Consider the following 16760-nt stretch of genomic DNA (forward strand, 5'->3'; position numbering starts at 1 on the left):
GTCTGGGAAAGGGCAACAGGAAGCTCCACTCAACCGTAGCCAATATTGCTCTATCAGCAGTAGCAGGATAAGGTGGACTAAAACAGGTACTTGCAGCTGTTGGCTAAGAAAAATTAAATGTATAGAACAGAAGTTTCCAAAGATGAAAATAAATCCAGGTTTATTCATTAACTTATTGGTACACTCAGCAAGAGTTTATTGAACACTTCTTTTGTCTAAGCCACCTTGCAGTATAAGACTCAAACATCAGCTGAAGTCATGCTTTGCCTCCAGGATATTACAATCTAGTCATGGAAATAAGGACAAACACATAAATAGCTGACAGCCTAAAGTAGTCATGTACTTAAATGTCAAAATGAGTCTCCAGGTTGGCAATTTCAGTTAGATGGCAAAGAAAAATGAATTTACTACAGTATAAAGTATTCATCAAGAAGTAAATTTAAAATAAAAAAAATGAATTTCCATTTTCTTGAATTTCAAAGGAATTTCACTCTCTCCCTAGATCCATCTAAGAAGCTAAATCACTGGAGACAGGCGCTAAATGGTCCCAACCAAGCTATCCAGGCTACAGAGAAGAGGGTTTCCCACTGCCGCTGTGGCAAGGCCCAGAGCCCTCACCTTTCTACTTATTTGATCTTTCCCTTTCCAAGGAGGGTAACGCCATTATCTTAGAGAAAATAGGAGGATAGAAAAATAGAGACTTAAGTGTTAATATAATTATAGACACTGCTTATCTTAAAGTGGGAAGGAACAGTGAGAAATAGCAAAGTGATCTCCATTTCTCAGTATCTCGTTCCCTTTTCAATCATTCATCACATTTTTTTGAGTGCTTACTATGTGCCAGAAACCATTCTAAATGTATGCAGACCATAGTGAACAAGAAAAATTCCTGACCTTTATGGAGCTTGTATTCTACCAATGGGAAAGAAATACAGAGAGAGAGAGAGAGAGAGAGAGAGAGAGAGAGAGAGAGAGAGAGAGAGAGAGAGAGAGGACAGTTAGTATTAAAGATACTCTAAAGAAAACTAAGGCAAGGTAAGGGAGCAGAAAATGATGGAGGGGTGAGGGATGCTACTTTAGATGGGATGGTTCAAGAAGGCCTCTCTACAGAAATGGATTTGACCTGAATGAAACGAGTAAGAAAGCCATGCACACATTTGAAGGAAGCACATTCCAGGCAGAGGAAACAGCACGTGCAAAGGTCCTGAGTTGTGGCCGTCTGAAGCACAGTAAGTAAAGGAGAGAGTAATAGAAGACGAAGCTACATACCATGTAATGTAATGGGCTTGTAGCCCATGATGAGTCTTTGTTTTTCTCCTGAGATAAAAAGCCATTGGAGAGTTTTGAGCAGAGTAATTAATGACTCTGGCTGCAGTGGTGAGAACAGACTGTGGAATGGTAAGGATGGAAGCAGAGTGGCCCTGTAGGGGGCTTTTGCAGTAATCCAGGTGACAGAAATGATAGGAACTTGGTAGTAGCAGTGGAACTGGTGAGAAACGGTTATCATAGTAGATATACTCTCAAAGTAGAACCAGTGAGATTTGCTGAGGGACTAGATGTGGGAACGAGAGAAAGAAGAGAAGCAGGGGTGACTCCAGGGTGTTTAGCCTGGAAGAATGGAGTTGCCATTATAACTGATATGGGGAAGACTAAGAAAAATGCAGGTTTAGGAGGAAAAAAATCAAGAGTCTGATTCCTAGAGATTGTTTCCCACCCTAGAACACTTCCATATGTTCTAAAACCAAGGCAACAGAAATTGAGAAGAAACTGAGAAATTGAGAATCCTAAATTTCATATGGAAATTCAAGGGATCCAGAATAGCCAGAACAATCTTGAAAAACAAGAACAAAGTAGGAGGACTCACACTTCTTGATTTTAAAACGTACTACAATGCTACGGTAATTAAGACAGTATGGCGCTAACATAAGGATAGACATATAGCTCAATGGAGTAGAATTGAAAGTCCAGAAGTATACCCTTGCACTTACAGTCAAATGATTCTCAACAGAAGTGCCAAGATCATGCAAAGGAAAATAGACTTTTCGACAAGTAGTGCTGGGAGAACTGGATATCCACATGCAAAAAGATGAAGTTGGACCCCCCTACATCATACCATATACAAAAATGAACTTAAAATGAATTCAAGATTGAAATGCAAAAGCTAAAACTATAAAACTCTTAGAAGAAAACATAGATATAAATCTTCATGACTTTGAATTTGGCAATACTTTCTTAGATGTGACACCAGAAGCGCAAGCAACAAAAGAAAAAATAAATTAATTATACATCATTAAAATTAAATATCAAAGCAGGCCATGGAAATTAAGGAAGGGAAGGAAGGGAGGGAGGGAGGAAGGAAAGAAGGAAGGAAATGAAAAGCAACATAAAATACAGAAGAAAATGGTCCTCAGTCAAGTTCTTTCAGCATTATATCAACTTTCCTTCATTTCCAACTCTCTGCAGAAACACTGTTTTCTAGACTGTGTTTTCCCCCTAAAGCAAATTTTTAAAAAGAAAAAAAGGGGGGGAGGGGAGGTGGATAGGAACAGTGAAAGACCAACAAGTTAAATCAACGATAATTACAGAAAACTTATATGGCCCTGCCAACATCTGAATGATGAGCCAACCATAAAGTGAGAATCCATTCAGTAGGAAAAAACAGCTGTTAGCCCACAGTGGGAAGGAGGAGAACCCTGTGGCAGAAGATTCGGGGGCCATGTGGCCAGAAGGAACCACGGGCTGGGGAGGCAAGAGTCAAGGGCTCACAGATTTCCTTCACTTCTGCCTGACCTTGCTTAATTGGTGATCTATTGAGACAGAGAGACAAGCCTTTGGCAATAGTTGCGGAAACCTGTCATCACATCAGCAATACCACCCGTGCCAGAGGGCCTGGCTGCCAGGTAGGGCTTTCTGTCTGACTGTCAGAAGAAAGGGGAACCCTCTCGCACCCAGCCAGTTTGCAATCCAGACCCTGACCAACAAAGGTGTAAAGACATTCAAGAATTCAACTGAAAAGGACAAGAGGGAGGAAAGAACTACAGGGCAGCGCTGGAGGCATGGGACCTTCCTCCCGTCCTGCCGGTGAAGTTTCCTCCCCCACTGACGGGGACTCTCACCTGGATGCCACGCAGAGGTGACCTCAGACCCCGTCCCCACCTGGGACTACACCTCATCAGCACCTCGCCCAAGCTGAACCCCATCCCTGGACATTGCCGTTGTCGGGTCTGTGCTGTGCGATGGCCCCTCGGGGCCTGAGAGAAGCAACGCAACTTTTCTGGCCGGCTCAGCCTCCCAGAGGTGGGGAGAGGAGCCGCAGCCCCGAGTTCAGCCCCAGGGCCGGATTTGCGGCTCGCAAGCTACCCTGCTCAGCCCTCCGGGACGAAGCGTAACCTGGAGGGCGCCGGCGGCCAGGACGCGCCTCCTGGCCTCCCGCAGCCCCCGCCTCACCTGGCTGGGCCCGCTGCCCCGCTGTCTCCACGCCGTTCTGCCTCTGCGCGCGCCGCTGCCACCCGCTACTGGCCTTTTTTGGGTCCTTGGCGGGTATTTTCCGTCTGGCCCCACATCACTTCCCGTAAAGGAGAGCGAGGTGGGGGCGGGACCTCCTCTCCACCCTCCACCTCCCGCTTCCTCCTGTCACCTCCAGGAGCACCCCCGCCCGACTCGGTGCGGGCACCTCCTTGCGCGCGGATCCCGATACCACAACACCTGCTGACGGGTCCTCGGAGCCACGGAAAGGTCCCGCTCGCCTCCTTTGGCCCAAGCCAGGTCTCCACTGCACTTTCCTGGAAGACGCCAAACCTTAGGGGGTTGTTTTCGTTTTGAGACACGGGGATGACATTTACAAACTGCTTCAGGTTCGACGTACGGTTTGGTGACTTTTGCCAAATCTCCTACTCCAAAAGCTATTTTCTAAAGGTGTTTTCCAGCGTATGATCGGTGTCTCCACCTTGTAGCCAGAGGTGCTGAGTAGCTGCAACGTTGTCCCGGGGGTTCCTGAGGCCCGGGGCGGGGTGTTTCTCGGGGGCCCCGGCTCACCGGCTCAGCCCCGGGTGTCCCGCTCTGCCGTTGTCCATCCCGCCCCGCCTTCTCCTCACTCAGGTCGGCCTGGACTTGGCCTTCCTGGGACGAGGGAAAGCTCTGACATTCTTGGAAATGACAGGGGAGAAATAAATAATTTCTGCAAAGAAATGACCAACGGGGTCTCTGGTCGTACAGTCTTATTAGGATTTTAAAAAATCACGCTAAATTAAATTTCTAAGAGCAATTGATTTTTAAAACAAAAGCAAAATACAGTAAGGCGACATGTGCGAGCCTTTGCTGCCTCCCAGTGGCTTCCTTGTCTCAGCGCCGGCGGGTTTGTGTGCGGGTCGGCTGGGATCTGAGGCTGGGGAAGCAGGTTCAGGCCACCAGGTTCCCACTCAGAGGCAGCGAAAATTCTCCTCCAATGGTGTGGAGTCTGAACAGTGGTCTTGGACCTGCCTCTGTGGGATGTCAGGCAAAGCACTTCTGAACCAAATAAGTCCACTTCTAAACAGAGCAAAGTGATTGATCTCTCTAGACCAGCTTCTCTTATCATCTGGTCCATCTCACTGAAATGCCTCTATTTGCACCCCAAATTCCAGCTGTCCCAGGCCCACCTGCCCACCCCATCATCCTTCCAGTCTGTAACTACTCACAGTTGGCATTACAGTACAATTAGCTTCTCAGATGTGTGTCTAATTTACAAGCTCACATATAGAACAACAATATGAAATTGCTAAATATTGAATATACATTCAATCTCATATTTCCATGCAAATATACAACAGTGATCTCAGAGTTAGGGATAACAGATTTCACCATAGGGTGATGATTTCAAGGGCTGTTCCCCAGGTGAGAGAAGGACCCCAGACTGTTGGTGATGGAGGATAAAACGGGAGAAGTAGCCCTGTGTTCATGTATAGAGAAACAGTCTTAAGATATGCCAACAGTGCAGCAACTGCTAATGGCTGATACCACCTCACTGGGAGGGGGCCCACAGCCCTCCCCACCTCTGCATGCAGTCAGGGCTGTCACCAGGAGTTTGCTGGGCAGGAGATCAGAAAACAGACAGTGGTGCTGTGGCCCATTCCATGAGTCAAGCACTGTTAGGTACTGCAGATGTGACAGTGGACAAAGTAAATTGGTTTCTGATCTCAGGGAATTTGAAAGAACAAATAAGCAATTAACTTCAGGGCAGTGAGATAAAATCCCTGATAAGGGAAGTTAAAGGGTGTCAATGGAACACACAGAGCAATGGTACCAAATCAAGACTTCCCAGAGAAAATGATGTACAAGGTAAGAAGGATAAAGAAGGTGGGAACATGAGAGGGAAGGGAATCTAGTAAAAGAGAGCAGAGGAAGGGCCTGGAGGCAAAAGAGATATTGGAGCCACTGAAAGAAGTTCAGCAAAGCTGAAAAACTGAAAAGGAAACAATCAGAAAAATAAAAAATAAAAACTGGAAAAGTAAGCAGAGGCTGGATTATGAAGAACCCTGGAATGATTATAATGAAAATAGCTAACATTTATTGACCATTTACTATGAATCACACAATATGCTGAGAACTTTACATGTATTACCTCATTTACTTCTCACAATTGCCTTAAGAAATAAGTGCTATTCTTATCCCCATATTACAGATGAGAGAACTGAGTCTTAAAGTGATTAAGCAACCTGACCAAGATCACAAGCTAATAATTACCACAGCAAGGACTAGAACTTAGAACCCATTTTCTTAATGGCTATAAAGCTAAGAATGGATTTGAGAGGTCAATTCAAATGTCCAGAATAGGTAAATCCATAGAGACAGAAAGTAAATGTGTTGCTAGGCTCTGGGGAACATGGAGTCACTGCTTACTGCACATAAGAGTTTCCTTTTGGGTGATAAAAATGTCAATGGAACTCGATAAGGGTGATAGTTTCATGACATTGTGAATGTAGTAAATGCCACAGAATTGTACAATTTAAAATGGTTAATTTTTGTTTGTTTGTTTGTTTTTAAGGAGGCCACAGCTCACAGTGGCCCATAGGGGGATTGAACCGGCAACCTTTGTGTTATTAGCACCATGCTCTAACCAACTGAGCTAACTAGCCACCAATGGTTAATTCTTTTTTTATGTGAATTTTGTTTCTATTTTTTAAAAATAACTAATACTCTTTGATTCATAGCTTGGTCTAGGAGAGAAAAGGATGAGCCAGAAAGTAAGTGTGTTCAAAGAATAACATGTACTTGTCGAAAGGACATAGGAACCATCCTAGGGGAGGACAGTTCCTCAGCTAAAGACTTGCTTATTTTAATTAGGACTGAATATATTCTTCTTAAGCTACATTGTTAACAAAAATATTTTTCAAAAATGTCCACTGTGGTGGACATTGTGAATGTCAAAGTATATTATTCCTAGTTGTAAGCTTTTTTAAGAAGTCTTGTTTTATACTTGTTAAACTGAACACAGTTTTCAGATAATATTTAAACATTACTTTTTGTAACTGAAATAAATATTTTAAAAAAGGAAAAAGAACACAGTAGCCAGCTGGGGCTGCCACTGGTCAAATCTGGGACAATTTAAACATCAAAATAAATAGTGATAGTCAGGGCTGGCTTCATGGTCATGCAATGTGTATGTTACACAGGGCCCTGCAATCAGAATTTTAATGCTCTGCAGCTGCTGTCATGAAAGTCTTAATTTTATTTTTAAATTTGTGTTTTGTAAGTGAAATCTGATGGCACAGTGGAGCTCGCTGGGGGTTTGGAGCCCTGCTCACACCTGACTGACTCCTGCCATTGCCCACTCCTCATCCCTGATCCCTTGGGCCTTGCAGCCACTGTCTTGCCCCAAAGCACTGACCAGGTCTCCTTGGCTGAGGGAGGCCCAAATTCCACCATCACCTTCCACCCAGGCAGGAGCCTGGGCAGGAGGGCTCAGGGCTGGGCCTATGTCCCACGGCACCACGGGTGGGAAGGAAGACAGGTCTGCCCTAGCCTGGCACACTCCATGTGCTACTCATCAGGGACCTCCTTCCACCACCACTCAGGAATCAAGAATGCACTGGATGGAGGTTGCACTCTCTCGGGGGGGCCCATTTGCCATGGGTTGGAGTGGTGGGCCCATGATGAGACTAACCTCTTTGCCCCCACACAGGGCCCTGCATTTTGATTTTGCCCTGGGCCCCACAAATCATGTGGTCATCCCTGGTGATAGTAATAGATTGTAACATATGGAATAAAATAGGAATTTGTAACTTATACTGACAAATAATTTCTGCAATAGGAACCTGAATCTATCTAATCATGAGGAAGCATACACAAACCCAAATTAAGGAACATTTTTATAAAACAATAGACCAGTATTCTTAAAAAATGTCACCGTTCATTTTTCCACCATCTTGGGGCCTATGGAGCTGAGTGGAACTCTTGCTGGTGAACTTCGGGGGCCTGCTGGGAACAGGACTTCTAAAATGACAAACGTGTCTGGGAGGCTGTGGTCCAAAGCCATTTTTGCTGGTTATAAGCGGGTCTCCGGAACCAGAGAGAGCACACAGATCTTCTTAAAACTGAAGGTGTTTATGCTCGAGATGAAACTGAATTCTATCTAGGCAAGAGATGTGCTTATGTGTACAAGGCAGAGAACACCGTGACTCCTGGTGGCAAACCGAACAAAACCAGAGTAATCTGGGGAAAGGGAACTTGCGCTCATGGAAACAGTGGCATGGTTCGTGCCAAATTCCAAAGCAACTTTCCTGCTAAGGCCATAGGACACAGCGTCCGTGTAATGCTATACCCCTCAAGGATTTAAACTTACTGAAAAGTAAATAAGGTGGATTTGTTCTCATTAAAAAAAAAAAAAGTCAAGGTCATGAAAGGCAATGACTGAAGAATTGCTCCAGCATAAATGAAACCAGAGACATGACAACTAAATTCAAGTATGATCTTGGATTAGTTTTCAGACCAGAGAAAAAAATTGTCTTTTGCTCTAAAGCATATTTAATGGGACTTTTTAGAATGTGGATAAAATCTAAGATTAGATAATAATATCAATCTTAACTTTCTGATCTTGATCATCATAATGTAATTATGAAAGAATATTCTTGTTTTTGGGACTTTCACACTGAACTATTTAGGGGTAAAGGGCATCATGTGGGCAACTTATTCTCAATGGGTTTAGAAAAATAATGAGTGTGTCTTTGTATACACATACATATGTAAACATGGAAAGAGGGAAGAGATTAAAGCAAATGTGGTAAAATGTTAACATTTGTAGAATCTGGATAGCAGGTACATGAAAAATTTTTATTTTTGCACTTTTTCTCTGTTCAAAATTAATTCAACATAATTTTTTAAAAAACATTTAAGTTTCTTCAAAAAATGCCACAGGATCAAATCTAGTGGCCCACTTGAAAATCTATCATTGTCTTAGCTTTTCCGCTCTTTTACTCCCCCTGTCCTGCCTTCCTTATCTTGGGGTTGGAATGGATTTGTAACTGGAGAAATTTGTAATTTGAGACTGGAGAAACCACCACCTGATCATGTTACCTGGAAGGCCCTGATGATATTCCTTTAACTGAGGCACTGGTGAGGATAAATGCACTGGTGAGGCCATAGACATCTTCGAAAGGCTCTATAGTGGTCCTTTACAGGCTGAAATTGACAGAAGATGCTACTGCAACAGGGCTCCTAGAATTAATTAGAAATAAAAGAATTCCTGAATGGCAAAGGACAAGTGGCAGGATAGAACTATTATAATGGGAAGCAAAGTGGAGTATAACCAGGGTGTCTGGACTCATAGGGATCTGTGGTGATGGCTGATAGATTCATGGTACCATTTTAAAGTGTACAACTCAGTGGTTTTTAATATATTCAAAAAGTTTATGATCACCCCTATCTAGTTCTAGAACATTTTCATCACCCTAAAAAGAGACCCTATATCCATTAGCAGTCACTCCCTACCCCTTCTTCACCCCAATCTTTGTGCCTAAGATTTTGCCTGTTCTGGACGTCATACAAATGCAATTATACAATATGTGGCCTTTTATGCCCAGCTTCTTTTATGTTTTCAAAGTTTGTTCATGTTGTAACATGTTATCAGTATTTCATTTCTCATTATGGCTAATACTCCATTGAGTGGCTATACCACAATTTGTTTATCCATTCATCAACTGATAAGACATTTGGGTTGTTTCCACTTTTTGGCTATTATAATGATGCTATAAACATTACTGTGCAAATTTTTGTGCACGTTTTTACTTCTCTTGGGTGTATTAGAATTGGTCATATGGTAATACAATGTTACTTTTTTAGGAACAGCCAAACTGTTCCATAGCAGGTGTACTGTTTTATATTCCTACCAGTAGTCAACATTTATTTTGTCTTTTGATTATCGTCATCCTAGTGTATGTGAAGTGCTATCTCACTGTGGCTTTGATTTGAATGGCTGCAATATCTTTTCCGGAAAAAAAATCAATTTATCCTTTGGCACCTGGTGTATAACTACTAAACTGACCAATGCACCTTAAAAGAAGGATCAAAAGCAATTCAATTTAACCTGATGTTAGATAGAGGGTTTTATTCCTTAGATATAACAGAATTATGTCTTCTCGTCCATTGTTATGTGGCTTGACTGTGCATCCTGTGGGAAGAGTCTGTTCCTGCCCTTGACTTTAGACTTCACATGCTCTTAAAAAAGCAGAATGTCAGAAGACATGACCTTTACCACAATTGAGAAAAAGTTTATAATTTCATGTCTCCTGTTTCTCTCAGTCCTATACTGTCATATATTAGATAGGGGCTGCTCCTTGAGCCTGGGTCCCACAATGAGAAGACGCATAGAACAGACCAGTCTACCTGTAGCCAAGGAAAACTAAGCCTATCACATAGTTGACACTCAGTACATTAAAATTTTTATATATATTTTTAAGTGCATTGAAGAAACAGCCTCAAAAGCTCACTAAACTGTTAAATGTATTGATTAAACCAATGTGTACATAATTTTCACTTTGTTCATTTTGGTATTGTTTCAATTATTTATTTTTTTTTTTTAAAGATTTTATTGGGGAAGGGGAACAGGACTTTATTGGGGAACAGTATGTACTTCCAGGCCTTTTTTCCAAGTCAAGTTGTTTTCCTTTCAATCAGGTTCAGCTTCAAGTTGTTGTCCTTTCAGTCTTAGTTGTGGGGGGTGCAGCTCAACTCCAGGTCCAGTTGCCATTTTATAGTTGCAGGGGGCACAGCCCACCATCCCTTGTGGGACTCGAGGAGTTGAACCGGCAACCTTGTGGTTGAGAGCCCACTGGCCCATGTGGGAATCAAACCGGCAGCCTTCGGAGTTAGGAGCGTGGAGCTCTAACTGCCTGAGCCACCGGGCCGGCCCCTTGTTTCAATTTTTTTAAGGAACATGCACGACTTTCATCATTTTCTCTTTTTAATTACTCATGCTGTCCATTCAACATAAACAGCTTAGATTGTTAAAATGAATTTATATATATAATTATCTTAATATAATTTATTTTCAAGGAAAAAAAATCAATAAAAATGAGTTTATTTTTTAAAAAGTACTTTGTACATGTTATTACATTTGTAGTTCTCATTGAAAATACAAGTTTAAGATTGTTAGGTTAAAAAGCAGTTATTAGTTCTTAGCAATTTCAAAAAACCCTTTAACTATAGGAATAATAGCTTCATAACAAATTAACTCCTCCCTAATCATTATTAATGCAAATTTCCTTAGTGGGTTAAACAGATCTGTGTCACATTTGCCACCATACATAGCTGTATATGCCTTCTCCTAAACCTCATTTGATCTGAGCCTCCCCAGTTCTCCATTTCCTCCTCCATTCTGCCTGCGATGAGAAAGGGCTGGGGTTGAAAGACTGCTGAAGTATATTCAACCAGACAGACTAACTATAGGCTAATTGAAGAACATTCTGCCTGAGGTGGTTAACTTGGTTCTCTACACCTACAAACACTACTGTAAACACCATTCCCAACTATTTTATAAATGCAGTCTGGATTGTCACCCCATGATATTGGATATGCTGCATTCCCAGAAAAATAAACCTTGACTAGGAAACAAAATATTCCTTAAGACATTCATTTTTGCTTAAAGGGAAATTACTAATCTGTCCTGGTGAAAAGACATAAAATGACAAATAAAAGTACAGTAGACATTAAGATTGACAATGCTAGTTTTAAAAATCATCATTTATGATTTATTTATGTTTAAAATATATTTGAGAAGTTTTTAGTAGACTACTTATAGTCAATGTATAATTTCAGTGGAACTTTAAGCAATTATAGTTCAACTCCGTGTAGTATTAATTTTTCTTCTCTTCTGATTCCTGTGCCAATTTCAACATTTCTTTTAATTCCTTCTGATCTCTGGAATACTGTTCAAATATTGGTTGATAAATATATATTCCTCCAGCAATTCCAAGGATGCTAGCAAAAAAAAGTTGTGGAAAAGTCAATCTCCTAAACATGTTTTCAACAAATGCTGCACGGTGCAAAGGTGGTTTTTAAAATTACACTCCACTCAGGAAATCTCTTCAGGTCTGTGTACAAAGAAAATAGAAAGCAAAGCAATAAGTTAGTATATGGTCCTTTTTAAAGATTTCCTGTCACTACTTCACTCCAGAGCGAACCATGCTTTTGTCATAAGTAAATATTACTTACTGATTTAACTAAAATAGGAATATAGACAGAGGGTGTCAAAAAATGTATACACATTTTAAGAAAGGAAAAACTATTAAAATTGTAATAATATATACCGATAACAAAAGATGAATACAAGTCACGTTTGACTTCTGCAATTATAAGAGGTGCTTAAAGTGGTTACCATCAGCGTCCAGACACTTCTGATTACGGCGAACTACTGCTTGAGCAACACTGACCAAAGAGTCCACTTGTGTACATTTTTTTGGCACCCCCGCTATATTTAAGCAGTGTGGGAAATTAAGGTTAGGGGTTGGTGTAAGACAAAGCTAAATCCTATCACAGAGTGTTCTCAATGGTTTTAAATGAATAATTTTAAAAATGGCAAAAGTAGGGCAGGGGGAGGTATACTCTTTATGCCTTTAAAGGTAACTACTAAAATAAACAGTCCCCCAAAAAAGTTGAAAGTGATTGCCAATCCGATCTGGAAGTAGGAGAAAGAGAAATGTTACTTTTCATTATTAGCCCTTCTTTATTATTTTATATATTTTGGCAATATGATCAAACACAATAATTTTTTTAAAGAGGCTATAAGATTTTATGAGTTCCCTTCAATGCTTTAGTAGGTACAAGTAGATTTTATATTTAAATCATTTGCCATCTATTTTTGACAAAAGTATAACAGATTTGGCTGGTTCTACTTCTAATAGAGGAATTAAGACTCTAGTACTTCTTGGAAAGTTATATTCCTTGTCAACATCTTAGTTTCTGGAGAAACTACGTAGATGTTTATGAATGAGGAAAGCAGAGCAAAGGATTTACATGTTTTCATTATTATACCTTATTATACCAATATTTCATAGCCTCCTGGACCAACCCTGAAGGTGACAAAATCCTTAGTGGTAGAACTAATACTAGAAACTAGCTTGCCCTTAATATCGCTGAAATGTAGTTTAAACTAATTTGGGAAAGAAAACCCTGTTTTCTCCTGGACTCTACAGTTAACTACACAAATGACAACTTCATTCAGCATGCTTTGGATCAAGTCCTCTCAGTGTTAAAAAGAAAAAAGAAAAAAGAGCCATTTGCAAGTCAGCTCCTTGTAAGATCGATAATTAAACCACACCAAAATGGAAAGGTTATTTTTTTTGCCACTAGCTGGCTAAGTGACCCTCACCAAGTCATTTAACCTTTTTTGAACCTCATTTTACACATCTGTACAACAGGCTAAATCATCCCTACCCTGTCTACCCGCTTCAACAAGCATTTATTGTGACATCACCCAAACAGTGAAATGTTACACAAACATGTTTATAATTATCACTACAGGCAGACCTCAGAGATATCGCAGGTTCAGTTCCAGACCACCACAGTAAAGAGATTGAAATAACGCAACTCACACAATTTTTTTTGGTTTCCCAGTGCATAGAAAAGTTATGTTTACAGTACACTGTAGTCTACTAAGTGTGCAATAGTATTATTTCTTTAAAAAAATGTACATACCTTAATTAAAAAATACTTTATTGCTAAAAAATTCTAACCATCATCTGAGCCTTCGGTGAGTCGTAATTTTTTTGCTGGTGGAGGTTCTTGCTTCGATGTTGATGGCTGCTGACTGATTATGGTGGTGGTTGCTGAAGCCTGGGGTGGCTGTAGCAATTTCTTAAAATGAGATAACAATGAGGTTGGCCGCATGGATTGACTCTTCCTTTCACGAACGATTTCTCTGTAGCATGCAATGCTGTTTGATAGCATTTTGCCCACAGTAGAACTTCTTTCAAAGTTTGAGTCAATCCTCTCAAACCCTGCTGCTGCTTTATCAACTAAGTTTATGTAATATTCTAAATCCTTTGTTGTCATTTCAACAATTTTCACAGCATCTGCAGCAGGAGTAGGGTCCACCTCAAGAAACCACTTTCTTTGCTCATCCATAAGAAGCAACTCCTCCTCTGTTAAAACACTTGCTGCTTCACCTTGTGCTTTTACATTACGGAGCCGGCTTCTTTCCTTAAACCTCATAAACCAACCTCTGCTAGCTTCAAACTTTTCTTCTGCAGCTTCCTCCCCTCTCTCAGCCTTCATAGAATTGAAGAGCGTTAGGGCCTTGCTCTGGATTAGGCTTTGGCTTAAGGGAATGTTGTGGCTGGTCTGATCTTCTATCCAGACCACTAAAACTTTCTCCATATCAGCAATAAGGCTGTTTCGCTTTCTTATCATACGTGTATTCAGTGGAGTAGCACTTTCAATTTCCTTCAAGAACTTTTCCTTTGCATTCACAACTTGGCTAACTGTTTGGCGCAAGAGGCCTAGTTTTCGGCCTATGGCAGCTTTCGATAAGCCTTCCTCACTAAGCTTAATCATTTCTAGCTTTTGATTTAAAGTGAGAGATGTGCGACTCTTCCTTTCACTTGAACACTTAGATGCCATCGTAGGGTTATTAAATAGCCCAATTTCAATATTGTTGTGTCAGGGAATAGGGAGGCCCAAGGAGAGAGAGAGAGAGATGAGGAAGGGCCAGTCAGTGGAGCAGTCAGAACACACACATTTATCAATTAAATTCGCCGTGTTGTAAGGGCTCAGTTTGTGCTGCTCCAAAACAATTATAATAGTAACATTGAAGATCACCGACCACAGATCACAATGACAACTAAAACAATGAAAAAGTTCCAAATATTACGAGTTACCAAAACGTGACACAGAGACACAAAATGAGCAAATGCTGTTGCAAAAAAATGGCGCCGACAGATCTGCTCCACGCAGGGTTGCCAGAAACCTTCAACTTGTAAAAAACGCAATATCTGCGAAGCGCAATAAAGCAAAGCGCAATGAAATGAGGTATGCCCCTACTATTATCATTACCATTCAGACTCCTGCAACAGTTCAGCTCTCACTCCAAGTTACTGACACCGCCTCCACCTGGCCCCGAAAAGGTGAGCTCCGGTTCCCTCCAGCAGTCTCCGGACCCCCGCGCAGAGCCCCAGAACCAAAGGCGGCAGCAATCCCAAGTGAAGGAAAAGCCTTAGGAAAAGTGCGGGCAAGCGGGTCGCAAAGTTTAGTGGCGCGGACCAAACCTGAAGCACTCCGCAGAGCGACCACCACCTCAGGGATTTGGCGAAACACTCGCCCTTTCCCGGCTGCCTCCGCGCCTGCCCCGGACGGCTGCTCGCAGAGGCCAAACTTAGCGAGCCCAAGAGCAGCGCGCGCAACTTTGCAGCCTCGGTCTGCGGAGGAAGGGGGTGGCCCGGGCTGCCCCGCGGACTTTCCAGCAGATGCAGTATGGAGCGAGAGCCGGGCGACGGCAGCCTCTTTTTCCGCGGTCTCCAGAACCGCTCCCACGAGAAGATGAAGCTGCGAAAGAGAAAGTCGGCCTTGTACCGCAGCCCGGAGAAAGGCAGCGGGCGTCGCGGAGGTGAGTGAGGGGGTGGGGACCCCCAGGGGAGGGGCGGTGGCGGGAAGTCGCGGACTCTAGCGAGGGCTCCGTCTGCTGGGTGGGTGCCAAGGAAGCGCGGCGCGCTGGAGACTGAATTCTCAACCGATCCCTGCCGCCTGCAAAGCACTGTATTCTGCATTATTTCATGCCGCCCTCCCGGCAGCCGTGTGAAGTGAGTAGGAATGATAGGGCCATTTCCATTTTAGAGCGGGAGGGAGCACCCAGGCCAGGAGTTACCCAAGATTTAGCAGCTAGGGAAGGGCTGATTCCTAGATTGGGACCAGGTCTGACTCCGCCCTGTTTCTTTTGCCCCCACTTTGGTCCCGATGTGATGCTGACGGGAAGAATCACACCAGCAAGCGGGACTTTAACGTGTGGCGGAGGTCGGGGAGGTGGTGATGGTGGTATTTAATATAAAGATGCACTCCTCAGTCATTCAGTAAATACACTGTAAGCCTTTTATGTGCCAAGAACGCTGTAGGCGGTATGAAAATAATGCCTAGTTACCCCTCTGGAAACCGGAGACCAAGGAAGGGGAAAACCTTTTTGCTAAATCAAAAGTGAGAGTGGCAGGATGGGTACTGGGAGGATAGGGGAGGAAAGGGGGATAGGGGAGGAAAGGCAGCTGGCCTGGAGCTCTCCCTTTCTTCACCTAACTCATCCCTTGTTAGAAGTTCGATCCCGGCAGGGTAAAGGATAGAAACAACAGTAAATTGCCGTAGTTTCAACAGACGTACAGTTGACCTTTTCGGTATTCAAGATCAGTTGTTCAAAAGCCAATTCTGACTAGTGTGTCTAAAGGGACAAGGTTTTGTGATAGCATATACACTCCAGTTGGGAGGTTTCTTTTTTAAGTGTTTCTGGATGATGAAAGTTCAGATGGGGCATGTAGGTTGTGTTGAATGTACCAACTGTCTGAGAGGCATTTAAAATGTGCTTCATAAGGAAGGAGAGTGGCAGGAACCCAGGATGCAGTGTGGAGCAGAAGCAGATTGCAAACTCAAATACTCAGGAAGCCAGACAGGCAAGGCTTAAATAAGTCAAAGCACCCTATATTTCAGTACGAGTTAGATGTTGCCAATTGAGCTCTGTGTTGCCAGATCTTACTTTTGAAATGCTGCAGTACAGATTTTAATGTAAAACCTGATTTTGTAAATATTGTCAACTAAATTCAGATTTAAAAAAATACTCTGTATTCAGCCTACAGACTGTCTGTCCATCTGTGGTTAAGAGCATGACTTTGGAGTCAACAGACAGACATGATTTTGAATTCTGTTTAGTCATTTACAACCTTTTTGACTTTGGACAAAGCAACTTAACTTCTGAACCTTTTCCTCGTGTAAAATGGGCTAATATCTACCACGTAGCATTAAACATCAATGAATGTTATTTAAAAATGTACATTTTATATGCCACTGTTTGGCACACAAAGAGTGCTTCCTAAGTTAGTAATTTGTTAGCTGGATTCTTTCATTAGATATATGTATATATAGGCTAACCTAATCCACCTAAGACCATAGTTAACCCAATCTCTTTTTCGACATTTATCTTAAGATTCTCTTTATACAATAAGTTGCAAGAAAGACTACTTAAATGAAAGGAGTGGTAATCACCCAGTGGTGAGGTTCTCTCAACCCGGGTCTACTTTGAGAGTAGTGTGGAGGGG

At 42.2% G+C, this 16760-nt stretch overlaps 3 protein-coding genes and 1 pseudogene across 10 annotated transcripts in view; 2 read left to right on the forward strand and 2 right to left on the reverse strand.

The window, feature by feature from the left end:
- RAB27A (RAB27A, member RAS oncogene family) overlaps positions 1-3580 on the reverse strand; it is a 68842-nt gene extending 65262 nt beyond the window's left edge. For 2 of the 3 annotated variants that reach the window (XM_019732318.3, XM_019732314.3), the window contains exon 1: positions 3448-3580. The gene's annotated coding sequence lies outside the window, so the exon portion shown is untranslated. The remainder of the gene's footprint in view (positions 1-3447) is intronic. The other variant, XM_019732315.3, reaches the window with a different exon arrangement.
- A 3366-nt stretch (positions 3581-6946) lies between these two features.
- On the forward strand, positions 6947-8400 carry LOC141570356 (large ribosomal subunit protein eL33 pseudogene; annotated as a pseudogene).
- A 2136-nt stretch (positions 8401-10536) lies between these two features.
- PIGBOS1 (PIGB opposite strand 1) lies at positions 10537-14827 on the reverse strand. 5 transcript variants are annotated; one of them, XM_074327721.2, is made up of 3 exons: positions 14736-14819; positions 13168-13326; positions 10537-11564 (listed from the first exon to the last, which is right to left on the reverse strand). In XM_074327721.2, exon 3 carries the CDS (start codon positions 11490-11492, stop codon positions 11328-11330), a length of 165 nt encoding a protein of 54 aa, XP_074183822.1. In that variant the 5' UTR covers positions 11493-11564; positions 13168-13326; positions 14736-14819; the 3' UTR covers positions 10537-11327. The 5 variants fall into 5 exon arrangements, with proteins under 5 accessions (XP_074183822.1, XP_074183821.1, XP_019587840.2 ...); XM_074327720.2 differs by having other exon boundaries at positions 14524-14789; XM_019732281.3 differs by lacking the exon at positions 13168-13326 and having other exon boundaries at positions 14736-14827.
- A 112-nt stretch (positions 14828-14939) lies between these two features.
- Positions 14940-16760, forward strand: part of PIGB (phosphatidylinositol glycan anchor biosynthesis class B) — a 28835-nt gene continuing 27014 nt past the window's right edge. The window contains exon 1 of one of the 2 annotated variants that reach the window (XM_088797218.1): positions 14940-15073. In XM_088797218.1, the coding sequence (XP_088653344.1) occupies positions 14941-15073 (133 nt within the window). In that variant the 5' untranslated portion in view covers position 14940. Of the gene's footprint in view, positions 15074-15113; positions 15267-16760 lie in introns of those variants that run through there. The other variant, XM_088797219.1, reaches the window with a different exon arrangement.

This window comes from Rhinolophus sinicus, chromosome 3, assembly GCF_057876585.1.
Source record: "Rhinolophus sinicus isolate RSI-liver-muscle chromosome 3, RSI-T2T, whole genome shotgun sequence".
Lineage (NCBI taxonomy): Eukaryota > Metazoa > Chordata > Mammalia > Chiroptera > Rhinolophidae > Rhinolophus > Rhinolophus sinicus.

What these genes read in the sequence shown, in the direction of transcription:
- PIGBOS1 (XM_088797220.1), bottom strand. Translation starts at nt 14,091, where the DNA reads ATGGCATCTAAGTGTTCAAGTGAAAGGAAGAGTCGCACATCTCTCACT.